At 39.3% G+C, this 12743-nt stretch overlaps 1 protein-coding gene across 1 annotated transcript in view; it reads right to left on the minus strand.

Moving 5' to 3' along the window:
• Nucleotides 1–1880: 1880 nt before the first annotated feature.
• The window catches only part of mapkapk2a (MAPK activated protein kinase 2a), a 43918-nt gene continuing 33055 nt past the window's right edge, over nt 1881–12743 (minus strand). Inside the window, exons 3-10 of the mRNA XM_012874894.3 lie at nt 8872–8936; nt 8631–8710; nt 8368–8494; nt 7171–7246; nt 6956–7080; nt 4886–4971; nt 4715–4795; nt 1881–3565 (exon numbers count right to left, since the gene is read on the minus strand). Of these exons, the coding sequence (XP_012730348.1) occupies nt 3440–3565; nt 4715–4795; nt 4886–4971; nt 6956–7080; nt 7171–7246; nt 8368–8494; nt 8631–8710; nt 8872–8936 (766 nt within the window). The 3' untranslated portion in view covers nt 1881–3439. The remainder of the gene's footprint in view (nt 3566–4714; nt 4796–4885; nt 4972–6955; nt 7081–7170; nt 7247–8367; nt 8495–8630; nt 8711–8871; nt 8937–12743) is intronic.

Below are 12743 nucleotides of genomic sequence, written 5' to 3' on the forward strand. Positions count from 1 at the left end.
AGCTCAGCAAAGAAATACTCTGTAATTCCGATAAAACTTGCTCGATAGCCACGCTAACGCTAGTTTCATCGGCTGAAGCCGCCATGCTGTTAAGACTGAACTGACGCGCTTCCCGTTGCGTCACACCTCAACCCGCCTCAAAGCCAACGCTGATTGGACGTTCGTTTGGTGAACGGCTCCAAATTTTCTTCAACGGAGAGTATCCAGACTGATCTGCGAGTGAAACCTTGAAACCTCGCGAGATCAGGATGGTCTCACGAGGCTAGCAGTGCTTGTTCTCTTATGAAGAAAAGATCAACTAGTGCACTAAATTCAATAGATGGGTTGAAAATATCCAGTATAAAATAAGTGCTACAAATGTTACAACACTTTTGTTCATATGGCAGCAGAACATTAAAATAAAAGTGCTCTTTACACTACTTTTGAATTCATTCTTGGAGTTTGTAAATACAATGCGATTAATCGCGATTAATCGCGATTAATCAGGGCGATTAATCGCGATTAAATATTTTAATCGTTGCCCAGCCCTAATATATATATATATATATATATATATATATATATATATATATATATATATATATATATATATATATAGTGTGTGTGTGTGTGTGTGTTATGAATATAAAAATCAATTGGTTAAATCTAAACACTGTGGTCTTCATTATTTCATAAAACCGTGGGAACCTTTTAAGATCTGGTATAGACACAGATTAGCAACAAACTTTTTGGGGGAGAAATAAAGAGATAAAAATATTAATATGACAAAAAAGTCATGAGAATAAAGTAAAAAAAAGACAAAAGTGGTAATATTATGAGAAAAGCGTCATATTATGAGAATTAAGGGGGAACATTTCCAGAATAGTCACAGTTTGCAGAGCTGTCTTAGTCCTGGAGTAATACGGTCAGGTAGATTCTTATAATTATTTTTATTCTTTACGATAATAAAGTCAGGAGAATGAAGCCAAGAGGGATACGAAAATAAACTTGTAATATTACAAAAATAAAAATATTACGAATATAAAAGTATGTTCTGAGATTAAAGTCCCTTATACTGTTTAAGTGTCTGAGTCTAACTGCAGATTTGCCACATTCAACATGGAGGACGCTCTGACGCATCCGCAGCATAGGCAGAACCCGCCCAACGAGGCGTCTACGGCAAAAGGCTTGAGACTTGTATGGAGGCACCAACCCAAAACATACAGCCAGAGCTACAAAGCAATGGTGCAGTAAATGTTGACGTGTTTGAAGGACTCAGTCAATGGCCAGACCATCAAATCTGAGTTATTTTGTAAAATAAAAAAATGGAAAACCTGCAACAGCAATTGCAGCAAGAGGTGTCTGAAAAAGAATTAGGCCGTGGGGCTTAAAACAAATGCACACTGCACCTTTTAGATTTTTATTTAGTAAAAATGCGGGGGGAAAATAGTGGTTTCCCTTCACTTCACAACTATACTATATATATATATATATATATTTTTTTCTCCTTTCTTTTCCTTCTTATATCATAAAATCCCAATAAAAACACAATGAAGCAGGGGCGTAATGTGGCGTGGCTGTAGAGGAGACGCCTCAAATTGTTAGTCCTTGACGCAGCGATTCAAGGCTCCACTCCTGACCTCTGGAAATTTACTGCATGCTCCCTCTTCTGAATTGACGTGAGGCCCCAAAATAAATCTACAACCTAAAGCGCTGATGTTTGTGATTCTGACATGGCAAAGTGAGATACTCTTCAAAGTAAATTTGCACTTTTGCCAGACACTAAGTTCTTAGTAAAGATTTAGCAAACACAAAAAAATGTTAATGAATTATCCAATAATGTCTTCATGTGGTGCAACACTGTTCATCAGAAGTAATTTTGCATAAAAAACAAAGACCAGTTTGTTTTACATGTGTTTTTTTAATCCAAAGCTGAAGCAGACAAAAAGTATGGCAGAGGTGGAGCTGAACAGACTCAAAGACGAGGGTAAAGACAGACACGTCTGTGCTTCCACTGCAAAAATGTGACGAGGGGAGCGCTCAAAATAATCAAAAAAAAATAAAAAAAGCGTTCCCACTGTGAGAGATATAAAGATGTGATAACAAATGGTGACGTGAGTGTGATTTCACAAAGACCAAAAAGACTAAATGATCGATCTATGATCTCAAGTGAGTTAGGAAGTGCACTGGCAGCTTGACAAAGACGACTGAGTGTGGTAACCTGCTGGTGGTTTAGACTGTGCACCATAGTTCTTTCTAAACAACTCAGTGCTTCAGGAAGTGGGCAGAACTGCTGGAGAATGGTGACATAAAACCAGATGAGTTTAATCATGGCACCCTTAACAGAGCCTCCAGGTGCCCAGTTAACACTGTACACAAATCTGCTCCTTTAATGAATCCCTCCTATTGAAGCAGAACATCTTCCCAACACATTTGCAATCAGAGGTAACCGAAACAAAACAGCATCCCAAGCTGACACAAACACGTCTGCATAGCGTTAACCTGAAATAAAATCTGACAGTATTCTCAAAATCAGAAGGGCAACGTTGGTAAAAAGCTTGAACCAAATGCTAAGATGGGGGTTAAAAGCTATTTGCTAATAAGCAATACTCAGTAAGGCCTAGGCTAAAACGGTCATAAAAATCCTTGAAAAAATACAGTATCGTGTGTTACCTCCTCTCCAGTGAGCTACATGTGAAAGAAAGAGTCGGTCTGGGGGTGTCTTTCCTGGCTCTCCCTCTGTCTGACCAGCACCTATCTAGGTAGGAGAGAAGGGGCTACGAGTGAGGTGCTCCGTCAGTGGCACAGTTCCCTTGTGTGAGTGCATAGGCCTCAGTTTAACATTCATACAGACGAACTGAACCTGACAAACACTTCCTGTCCAAATCCCAGAAATCAGCCTGTATTCCTGCCCGTTTGCCACGGGCCGGGACAGCGTCTTTACATTCCTCTTGTCAGTTCTAAATACTTCTGCTTACTTTGCACGTACACAGAGAGAAACCTTCCCTTGTTTCTGTTTTTGTTTTTGGGAATTAGCTACGTGATACGACATTCACAGGAAAGGGGGCTGTGGGGTAAAATTTAACTACATCTAATGCTAAGGCTTCGTGTTTCGTTCCAACACTCAAGCCCCTCTCAGTACACAACCTGATACCTTGAAAAGAGAAGGAGAGAGAGAGACCCAAAAACACCGCTTTCCCTCCATCTTTCTGAATTTCATAATCTCTTTTCAGGTGTAAAAAAAAAAAAAAAAAAAAAAAAACATGTACTGGCTCATCCCCCCCCCTGCAAGGAGCAGAGTGATGAACTTGTTAAAATGGCCGAGTAACAAAAACACTTATAGAAAACTTTAGAATTTGCCAAGAAAAGTAAAACACTGAGGAAACTCATGCAGTACGACTCGTGTCGACAAATTATTGCTTTCTCCTCTCAACCTGTGGTGTGTATGTGCGTGACTCTTTCAGAGAGCAGCGGACTTTTTCTTCCTCCTTTTTATTAGCAGTGGATTGGTTGCCTCTTCAATTTTCTTGATTTTGATTTGCTCGTAGTCGACCCTCATTGTTGCCAGGGCGCTGGTCATTTCCTCCTGAGAGACAGAAGAAAAAAAAAGTCCTGCTAGTTAACGCAATCAGAGCCTCCATCCAGCTCGTCTGCAGTGGAAAGCATGAATTGCTCTAACACTTCATGACAGATACTGTGGACCAACACCAGCAGACCGACTGTGGAAACATCACACTTGACTTCAAGCAGATCGGATTATTGGGTTCTTTGATCTTCCAACACACCCCAGGACCTTGATTTCATCATGAAAAAAAACCCGCTAAATTTACTTTAATCTAAAAAAAAAAAGAAGAAAAAAAAAAGAAAAGAAAAGGACTTTGGCCATCAAGTCTCCTTAAGCTCAGGTAAGATGCTTCTGATGTTGTTCATGGTTCAGGAGTGGCTTGACACCCAGAATGCAACAGTTCTAGCCCCCTCCCTGCATACGTATGCGGTTGTTCTTGAAGCAGTGACCCGAGCTGCAGCGAAACTGTTCACAGCTGCCATTATCCGTACTGCTTGTGCTACGTTTTCTACCAGTTTTCCTTCCACCAAACTTTTCATGCATATTCTTTGGACACAACAGGCAGCTTCCTTAGCAGAGAGCTTTTATAGCTAACCCTCCCCGTGGAGGGTGTGAGTGACTGCCGGCTTTACGATAATCAAATCAGCAGTTCTCACCATGACTGTGTAAACTAGATCAATACTGCATTTACAATCCGTGTCTTAATCTGATTTTGAAATCTTCTGATGAAAAGCATTAGAAGGTTTTAACATCTGCCAGCAAGGTCACTCCATGTACAATGAATCTAAATGACTATATGATACTATTTGCTTTTTGTATGTCATGTAGGTTTAGCATTTAATTTTTTGGGGGGCAGAAATTGAAATCGAAACTGAAAAGCAAATTTGATTATAATTGCCCCAAGATAACGTCACCTTGATTCTGTTTGATCCTTGCAAGACTAAAACATTTACGAACAATAAAGCAGTTTTTTTTTATCTGTAAAAGAACATTGAAAAAAATGCAGCAAACATTTGCAAAAGAAGATGTTCTGCTGCAACTTTTGTCTCAATTTCAAATCGGATCGTGGACAAAGCAACTAAACAGCAAATCGTTCAGTTAAATGAATTTCCCTCATACACGTGTGTACTGCATCTTATTATAGATTGAGGGAAAACAAGAGTGTCTCACCTTGACTTCCTCCCATGCATCCCTCTCCTCCTTTAAAACCCTGCTGGTGTGAAGTGGAGTCTGGGGAACGTCCATTGATTGCTTGAAGACAGAAGAAACAACACGTCTAAAGTTGGTGCACCGAGGAAATCAGTAAAACATCAAGATGAAGATTTTTGTTTGTTCGCTTACATTGATCCATGGATGATGCATGAACTCTGTGATGGTCATCCTCTCGGTCGGCTGAGTCTTTAGGAGGGTGCTGATCAGCTGTTTAGCTGCACAAAGAAAACATGTTCATGAATGCTGGTATTTGCATACTTTCAGCTCCAAGCTGTGGTTAACAGGGTCCAAAAACGAGGCCACACTCACAGCACCACCCTTTGGGGTGGATGCCGTTACCGAGTGAAGAAGTGTTCGCCCATTTTCAGCGGCAGACAGAGGCTGAAGATGCAGCATGCATTTCAATCGAAAACAGCATTTTCCACGGCGTGTCTGCAGTTCGGTCGGGGTGTGAGAGGGAGCAAGACTTGCAGCAGAAACCAGAAAGGCACACCCAAGTACAACAAAGGTGCTCTGTTATATAATTTTTTCCACTTGGAAAATGCAATGTTTAATCTCAATGAGGCTTTACTTGGTTAAAAGGATCCACGATTAGTGGTACCAATGTACCAAGCTGTTTAGTTTTTATAAATTTAAGTAAAATATTGTTGTTTACACTGCAATGCATAAAGGACGTACACTCTGTCCTAGCGCTAGCGCCATCCAGACAAAACAGCAATGAGCAACGTTGAACCTTTTCACTTTGAACAGGAGACTCAGTTCACTTTTTCTACTGTTTTTTTAGGTTTTGAAATTACAGCCAGCAGCGACAGCGGGTGGCATTGTCTAAATTTTCACCAGTCAAACATAAAGCGATAAAAAAACAACTTGAGTAATGTTAGCCTTCCTGTGTTAACTCTGTAGGTTCCAGTCCAGTAGGACCTAATCGCATCATCAACCCACGATGCATTGCGCAGGTGAAAAAAATAACAAAGAATATACAATTTTTTAAGTAATTCTGAGTTTTTACGTATCCCAAACAGCAATTTTTAAGGTTAATAGAAAGTTTACAGCATATTTAGGTAAACATGTTCAGCTAGTCATGGATCCCTTTAGATAAATCTCATATTTGAGCTTCTAAGCTCCACCTGACATGGAACGTGCTGAACTGGGAAAGTTTAGATCAGGATCTAGAGCAGTGGTCTCAAACTGAAATCCTGGAGGGCCGCTGTCCTGCAACCTTTACATGCGTACCTTGGCCTACACAACTGAATGAAATGACTAAACTACCCTCACTAGCATGCACTAAAGGCTAATCGATGCAATAATATTAAAGTTAAAGTTAGTTTAAAAACATGAATTCTGTAACGTTTTGTCTGTTTTCAAATATCAGTAAAATTCTGTTTTACGTCAACGGTGCTTTTACAAGCACACAGTGATGTCTCCTAATCAAAATGCTTAATGATTGCTCATGGCAGGATAGCCTGAAAAACTCTCATTGCTGTTCTTGTATTGTTTCAACTTAAGAGAAATCTGCAATTGGCCAAAATTTGCAAAAGGAAGACAAAGCCTCTCTCTACTGCAGTTTTTTTTTTTTTTTTTGCAGTTTTCTGAAGAATGCACCAGAGGCATCCTCTTTCTTTTGAGAAAGTTGCTGATGAAAAACAATACTTTGTAAGGCTTCTTTAGCAGATTACTTCACTGTGAGCTTAAAGCGAGTTCAGGTGCTGAGATATTCCACCGATGAATCCGCTGATTGGAGAAAAACTAGATGGCTATGTCATCACCACAGAGCTTCAGTTTTCTTATTAAACCCGGCATATTACTCAAAATGAGAGCTGACTTTCAGCTTAGCAGGCAGCCACAGAAGGAAATGAGATGAAACACCTTGATCAGTTTCAATTTCTTGATCAGTTTTGAAATCCGTCTGCTATCACATTTTATTGGGAAGTTTCATTCATACCCCAGCAGGAGTTTATGAAAAATAATAAAGTGAAGTCATGAAATTCTAGCTGTGTTATTAAAGATTCACATGTGAAAGCAGAAACTTTCACTGGAGCTTTAAATACACTGGTTTAAACAATAAAATTATATATTTATTAATTTTGAAGCATTTTTCTCAGCTAAACTTAAACCCACTGAAAGGAATGCAGAAAATACTTTTTCCAAATTATTTCCCAGACCGTTTAAAAGAAAACAAATTCAGGTTCACAGTTTTACCTTCTTTTGACACGTCTGACCATTCAGGGTTGGGAAATTCATACTGGCCCATTCTTATCCTCTTCTTCATCCCAGGAGAGATGGCTAGACCGTGGTTAGAATAAAAAGGAGGGTAGCCACACAACCTGTTGGTATGGAAAAAAGGTGAGATTTAAGAAAAACGCATGACCAGCCAAACTAAAAAAAGATGAAAATGAACCACATGACCGACTTACAGAATATACATAATGACGCCCAAAGACCACATGTCGCATGACTTGTCATACTTCTCTGGGCCAAGAACCTCTGGAGCTGCAAACAGAATCGAGTTTATAGCAAGAATAATAAAGCTGGACGAATTTGATTGGCCAGAGTTTGCTTTGGTCGTATGGAGCCTTGTTTAACGGGTAACTCGCCCCCAAAATCAACTTTCATTGCCAATAAACTGTTAACATGGTGTTCTTATAGCACTGTCCACATATCCTGGTCATTATTTTTTTGAAAAACTAGTGCTTAATTGTTGAAATCCTGCTTTTGTGTCTAAAATCATCAGTGTGGCGCCCTCCTAGGGTTAAACGGTGGTCTTGGATTGGATTTCGAATCAACATTGCTTTCAGTTGATGTGACGCAACTCTGAAATAGTGATGTCGGTAGCTCATCCCCTCTGGGATATAAAATCAGTTCTGTCTTATTAAAAAAAGTCAGCTTGTGCCTCCATAGCAAGCACTGTTGCACTTTTCAGACCCTCTAGTGACTTTTTCTCTTTAAAGATGTTGCAGCGCTGGCTTCGGGCTTTGCTCAGTCAGCGCCTTCACCCAGCACCCCGAACTGATAAGGCTCTGGCCCCCTGGGCTCCACAAGCTTCCTTCAATGTCCAGTGACCAGGGGGGTGGGGGAATCCTCCACCTCAAAAGACCGAACTGTGGCGTAACTACACTTTAAAAGAAATGCTGCCCCTCCCGCACCTATTGCTGCACACTTTTGGTCAGAAGCTGTAAGGTGGCTAAACCTATATGCAAAAAAAGACGCTTGGGTTTTTAGAAATATAATATAAAAAAGTAAAACATCCACTGTAACGGTGGAAACAAAAGGAGCACCATCATCCGATCTATACCTGGCAAACTTCAAACAGCATGTCTGTAAAGCAGGAAATGAACCCGGCAAAAAGTCTTAATACTCAAAAACCACCAAGATATGTAGTGGCTGATAACCAAATTAATGTTAGAGATAAAATTACCATTATAATAATCAGTATGTAACATTTTTAGAAGCACTAGATGTTAGCTTTCTTTTCAACAAAAAAAAGTAAGCTATTAGATCATGCAAATATCATGAAACCGCTGCAGATTTCCCCCCAAGCTTCTCTCATACTGTAAGAATCTCATACTAACCGGTGTCTAAAGAGCAATGAAGAGACAGGTGCAGGCTCTTACCAACATAGTAAGGTGTGTAGCAGGGAGTATCTAAACAGTGTTGTGAGGTTGTCTCCTTGGCAAAGCCGAAGTCTGTGAGTTTCAGGAGAGCTGTGGGCCTCCTCGAAGAATACAGTAAATTCTCCGGCTGCAGGAAGCACACAGAAATCCAGCCAAAAGGCATCAGTACCCGCACACGTCTTTTAGCTGTTTTACTCTTTACGAGAAAGAGGGGTGAAAATACAGAATAATAATGTATAAAACACAAAAAATATGAGACAAACCTTGACATCTCTGTGCGCAATATTGATTGCATGTAGGAACTGGATGGCCTCTCCTATGCTCCGCATTATATCAGAGGCCTCTACAATTAAAAAAAATATATATATATTTTAACAAGCGACAGAATCCAACAAGCACCTCAACACCAACTGAAGTAGCAAAATTAATATCCCAGCCATACAGCGTGAAGCCGGTTTTCCCTTTTGGTGTTCTGACATATGAAAAGCTCATTTTAGGTGTTACCTTTCTCTGTGAAGGCCTGGTCTCCTCTGTCCTGGATTCGACTGAAAAGCTCACCGCCGTCCATGCTGTAAAAGACAGATGAAAGAAATGCTGTGAATAACTATACATGCTGCTGAACACCTGCATCCACAGAGCCAAACACCTCTTTAGGCCCCCAACAGAAAGACGGGCTAAAACCAGCGATGGAGGCGGTAGGGATCTGGATCCGCCTGTATTGCTTTTGTATTTATTTATTTAAAAAGGGACAATGCATTTACATAGTATACAAGACTGAAATACTAAATAAAAATACTAAAATAGAAATACTAAAAAAAAATAGACGGCTCTCTTATAGATGCTGCTATAGAGATCCAGGTTTCAGAGGCACGGTGGGAAATCACTGCCGGAATCATAACAAGAGTAGAGTCCGAATGTTTGAGCGTGTTCTCCCAACTTCAAGTTCAAGAGTTTTTAAAACTTCACAGTAGTGAGGGGACTTTGGCCTTCTGTCCAAGACCTGAAGGGCTTGTTTATACATTGTTTCTATTGGTTTCAAGGTGGTTTTCCATGCTTTTCCCACACTTGTCACGCAGTATGTCATATGCGAAACAATCATTGCCCCAAAATACAATTTGGCTGACTCAAATGTTAAGTTGATTGTATTTAATTTTACTCGTCGTTTTCTTTACTTGTTGTTTAAAAGACAATTCTCAGTCCAACATTACGCCCAAATACTTAAATTGGGGTTTGGATGCAACTGAAAAATCACAGAAATCCTGCAGGAAGGAGGGATTTTAATGTTGCTTTAAGCAGGAAAGGATGTTAAAAGAAATTACCCACTCGTGTTCCTCAAGAGAGGAAAATGCTAAAAAGCAGAAAGCACTGATCTGTTGGATAAGGGTAGTTAAAAAATGTCCAAATATGGTACCGCTCTACTCTCTTCACGCAAACTTCACACAAGCCCTACTTCAAATTACCGACTGTTTCAAAGAACAGACGCCGCGTCTGCCTCAGACATTTACTCTAACTTCCTTTTCCCTTTAACAGGTGGTCTGTGGTTTGTTCGGAGACCAAAAACTGATTATGAGGTTTGCTCTTTTTGGAAACTAGCGTTTTTGTTCACTCTTGCACAAAAAAAAAAAAAAAGAAAAAATCTGATGAGGTACATTATCGCAAGTACTGTCATGTCCTAGAAAGCAGACAGCTCAAGTCTCATAGACACCATCTGTATGAACCTGGCATGTAATAGAAGTGTGGTCCTTTCCAGTAATAACAGTGATGTAAAAAGGCGGCGTCTTTTTCTCTGAATCTGCAGCCGGTTTTATCACATTAAAGAAACAGTGTGATTACTGGATGTTTACATATATATAGATCTGAATTCTCAGCACAAAAGATAGCTGCAAGCAAGAGTATAATACTTCAATGGTTCTGTTGGCGTTCACAGCTTCAAATCTTCTTTATGTTATTATGACCAAACAGCTCGATGTTGGTATTGTTCGACCATAAAAGCTCCAACCAGAAGATATTTGGCTTGTTCTTGATGTCGGCTGCAAATTAAGTCCCAAAAGTGTCGATATTTGAGCAAGAGCTCAGTTCTAGGTCTGCGCCCTCCAAAGCACCGATGAACCTAAAACTTGTTTTGCAGTGGAGCGCCACACTGGCGTTAAAATCATTTCTTAATTTAAGATGGAGCCTGGTTGGTTCAGGGATTGTTCCTGATTGTTTCAAACCACTTTTCACATTTGAGGGCAAGAGATTTGGGTCAGATTGTTAAAACCTGGAGTCTGAAATACTCAGGTCTAACCCCAGGACTGTGGGTATAAATACTAGGGCTGTACGATTTTGCAAAAAAATCTAAATTGTGATATATTTCAGCCATAAGTGAGACTGCGATTTAATTTGAACTTTTCTCTGCATTAACCTTACCTGTTTTCCTATGTGGCACTTTGGGATTTCTATAAATGTAAAGTGCATTACAAATCCAATGTATTATTATTAGGGCTGGGCAACGATTAAAATATTTAATCGCGATTAATCGCCCTGATTAATCGCGATTAATCGCGATTAATCGCATTGTATTTACAAACTCCAAGAATGAATTCAAAAGTAGTGTAAAGAGCACTTTTATTTTAATGTTCTGCTGCCATATGAACAAAAGTGTTGTAACATTTGTAGCACTTATTTTATACTGGATATTTTCAACCCATCTATTGAATTTAGTGCACTAGTTGATCTTTTCTTCATAAGAGAACAAGCACTGCAGCCAAAATATGGCCTTTTTTGACCTGCTGTATATTAGCCAGTCCCTAAGCTTGATGTATCATGAAACTGTTGACCTTTTGGGTTTTGTGGTTTTTATTTTATTATTACAATTTAATAATAATAATAATAATAATAATAATAATAATAATAATAATAATAATAATATGTTCAGTGTTTTTTCGCTAATCCACCTCTTATATATTTCAATCCTTATGTAATTTTGTCTGTGTTGTGTGCACCTGCCTGTTGCTTTAATCCTATAAATTTCCCCGTCGTGGGATAAAAAAAGGATTAGCTAATGTTATCTTATCTTAAATAACACTTTTTAATATATGTACTAGGTTCTTTCAAGGTCTTAATTACATGTTATGTGTGGGCTCCAGTAACATCCATCCATCCATCCATCCATCCACTGATCTACCTGGATGTTCCCTGGAGGACTGAAACGCCTCAGTCAGAGACGTCTGTCTGTGGGTCTGTCGGGGCAGTGAGAGAAGTTTCGTCTCCTCTCTCCGTTTCTGGGGCTCGACGTTTTCATGTTTTTTCACGTGCTTAGATAAATTTGTTGTGTTTCCACTTAAATGAACCGGCTTTTTACAAAACATACAGCTTGATTTCATTTACGGTATTAAAATAAAGCCGAACGGTGCTACTTCCTCTGTTCATGTTTTTTCGCTGCTGCGTTCTCTCTCAGCTGTTTGTGTATTAAGTTTGTGTGAGAGCTCAGTGCGCGGGCCAGGCTGAGCCTGCGTGCTGATTGGCTGGCGCCGCTGAGCCATGTACGAGAGGGGAGGGGGAGAGTGCTGCCGTGACAGCGCGCTGCAGTCAGCGCGCGTGCTGACTGACACTGACTGAAAGCATGATGTGAGCAACATGCGTTAATGCGCGATAAAATAAATATCGCCGTTAATAGTCTAATGAATTAACGCGAAATTAACGCGTTAACTTGCCCAGCCCTAATTATTATTATTATTATTATTATTATTATTATTATTATTATTATTATTATTATTATTATTATTATTATTATTAATAATAATAATAATAATAACCACAAGCAACAAAAATGTCCTGTAGATAAAGATGTGTGTAAACCAGGACTATGCAAAACAAGAAATGTGTTTTTATTAATCAGAATATTATCATTTATGAGAATAGCTTTTGATTGAGTTGGACATCAATCCTTGTTTAATATAAAGTGCAACCAACAAACACGTCTATGTATTGAACAGTTTGACCGGTTCTTAATGTTATGGTGAGATTCTGGTAATAACGTATGATTATATAAACTCTAAAACAAATAATATTATTAGATTATCTCACTGCTGCAACTCTCTTCCCTTCCATGTGGAGGCAAACCCACTTTAAACATATTACCAACACCTAAAGGACGCGTCTGATCCGTTAATTGTTACATAGCCAAAAAATGCAGACCTCTGCGATTTGGAAATTGCATCTTTCAAAATTCCGATCATATTGCAAATACGATTATTGTCCAGCTCTACTAGACATAAATTAAATTTGTTTTTTTCCAACAGATAACGAAGGCTAAACTTCACTTCTGAAATGACACAAACCTCAACCGTATGGGAAATTAAGGCCGACCAGGTCTGAGAACACCGGATTGTCAA

Source organism: Fundulus heteroclitus, chromosome 20, assembly GCF_011125445.2.
Source record: "Fundulus heteroclitus isolate FHET01 chromosome 20, MU-UCD_Fhet_4.1, whole genome shotgun sequence".
Taxonomy (NCBI): Eukaryota; Metazoa; Chordata; class Actinopteri; order Cyprinodontiformes; family Fundulidae; genus Fundulus; species Fundulus heteroclitus.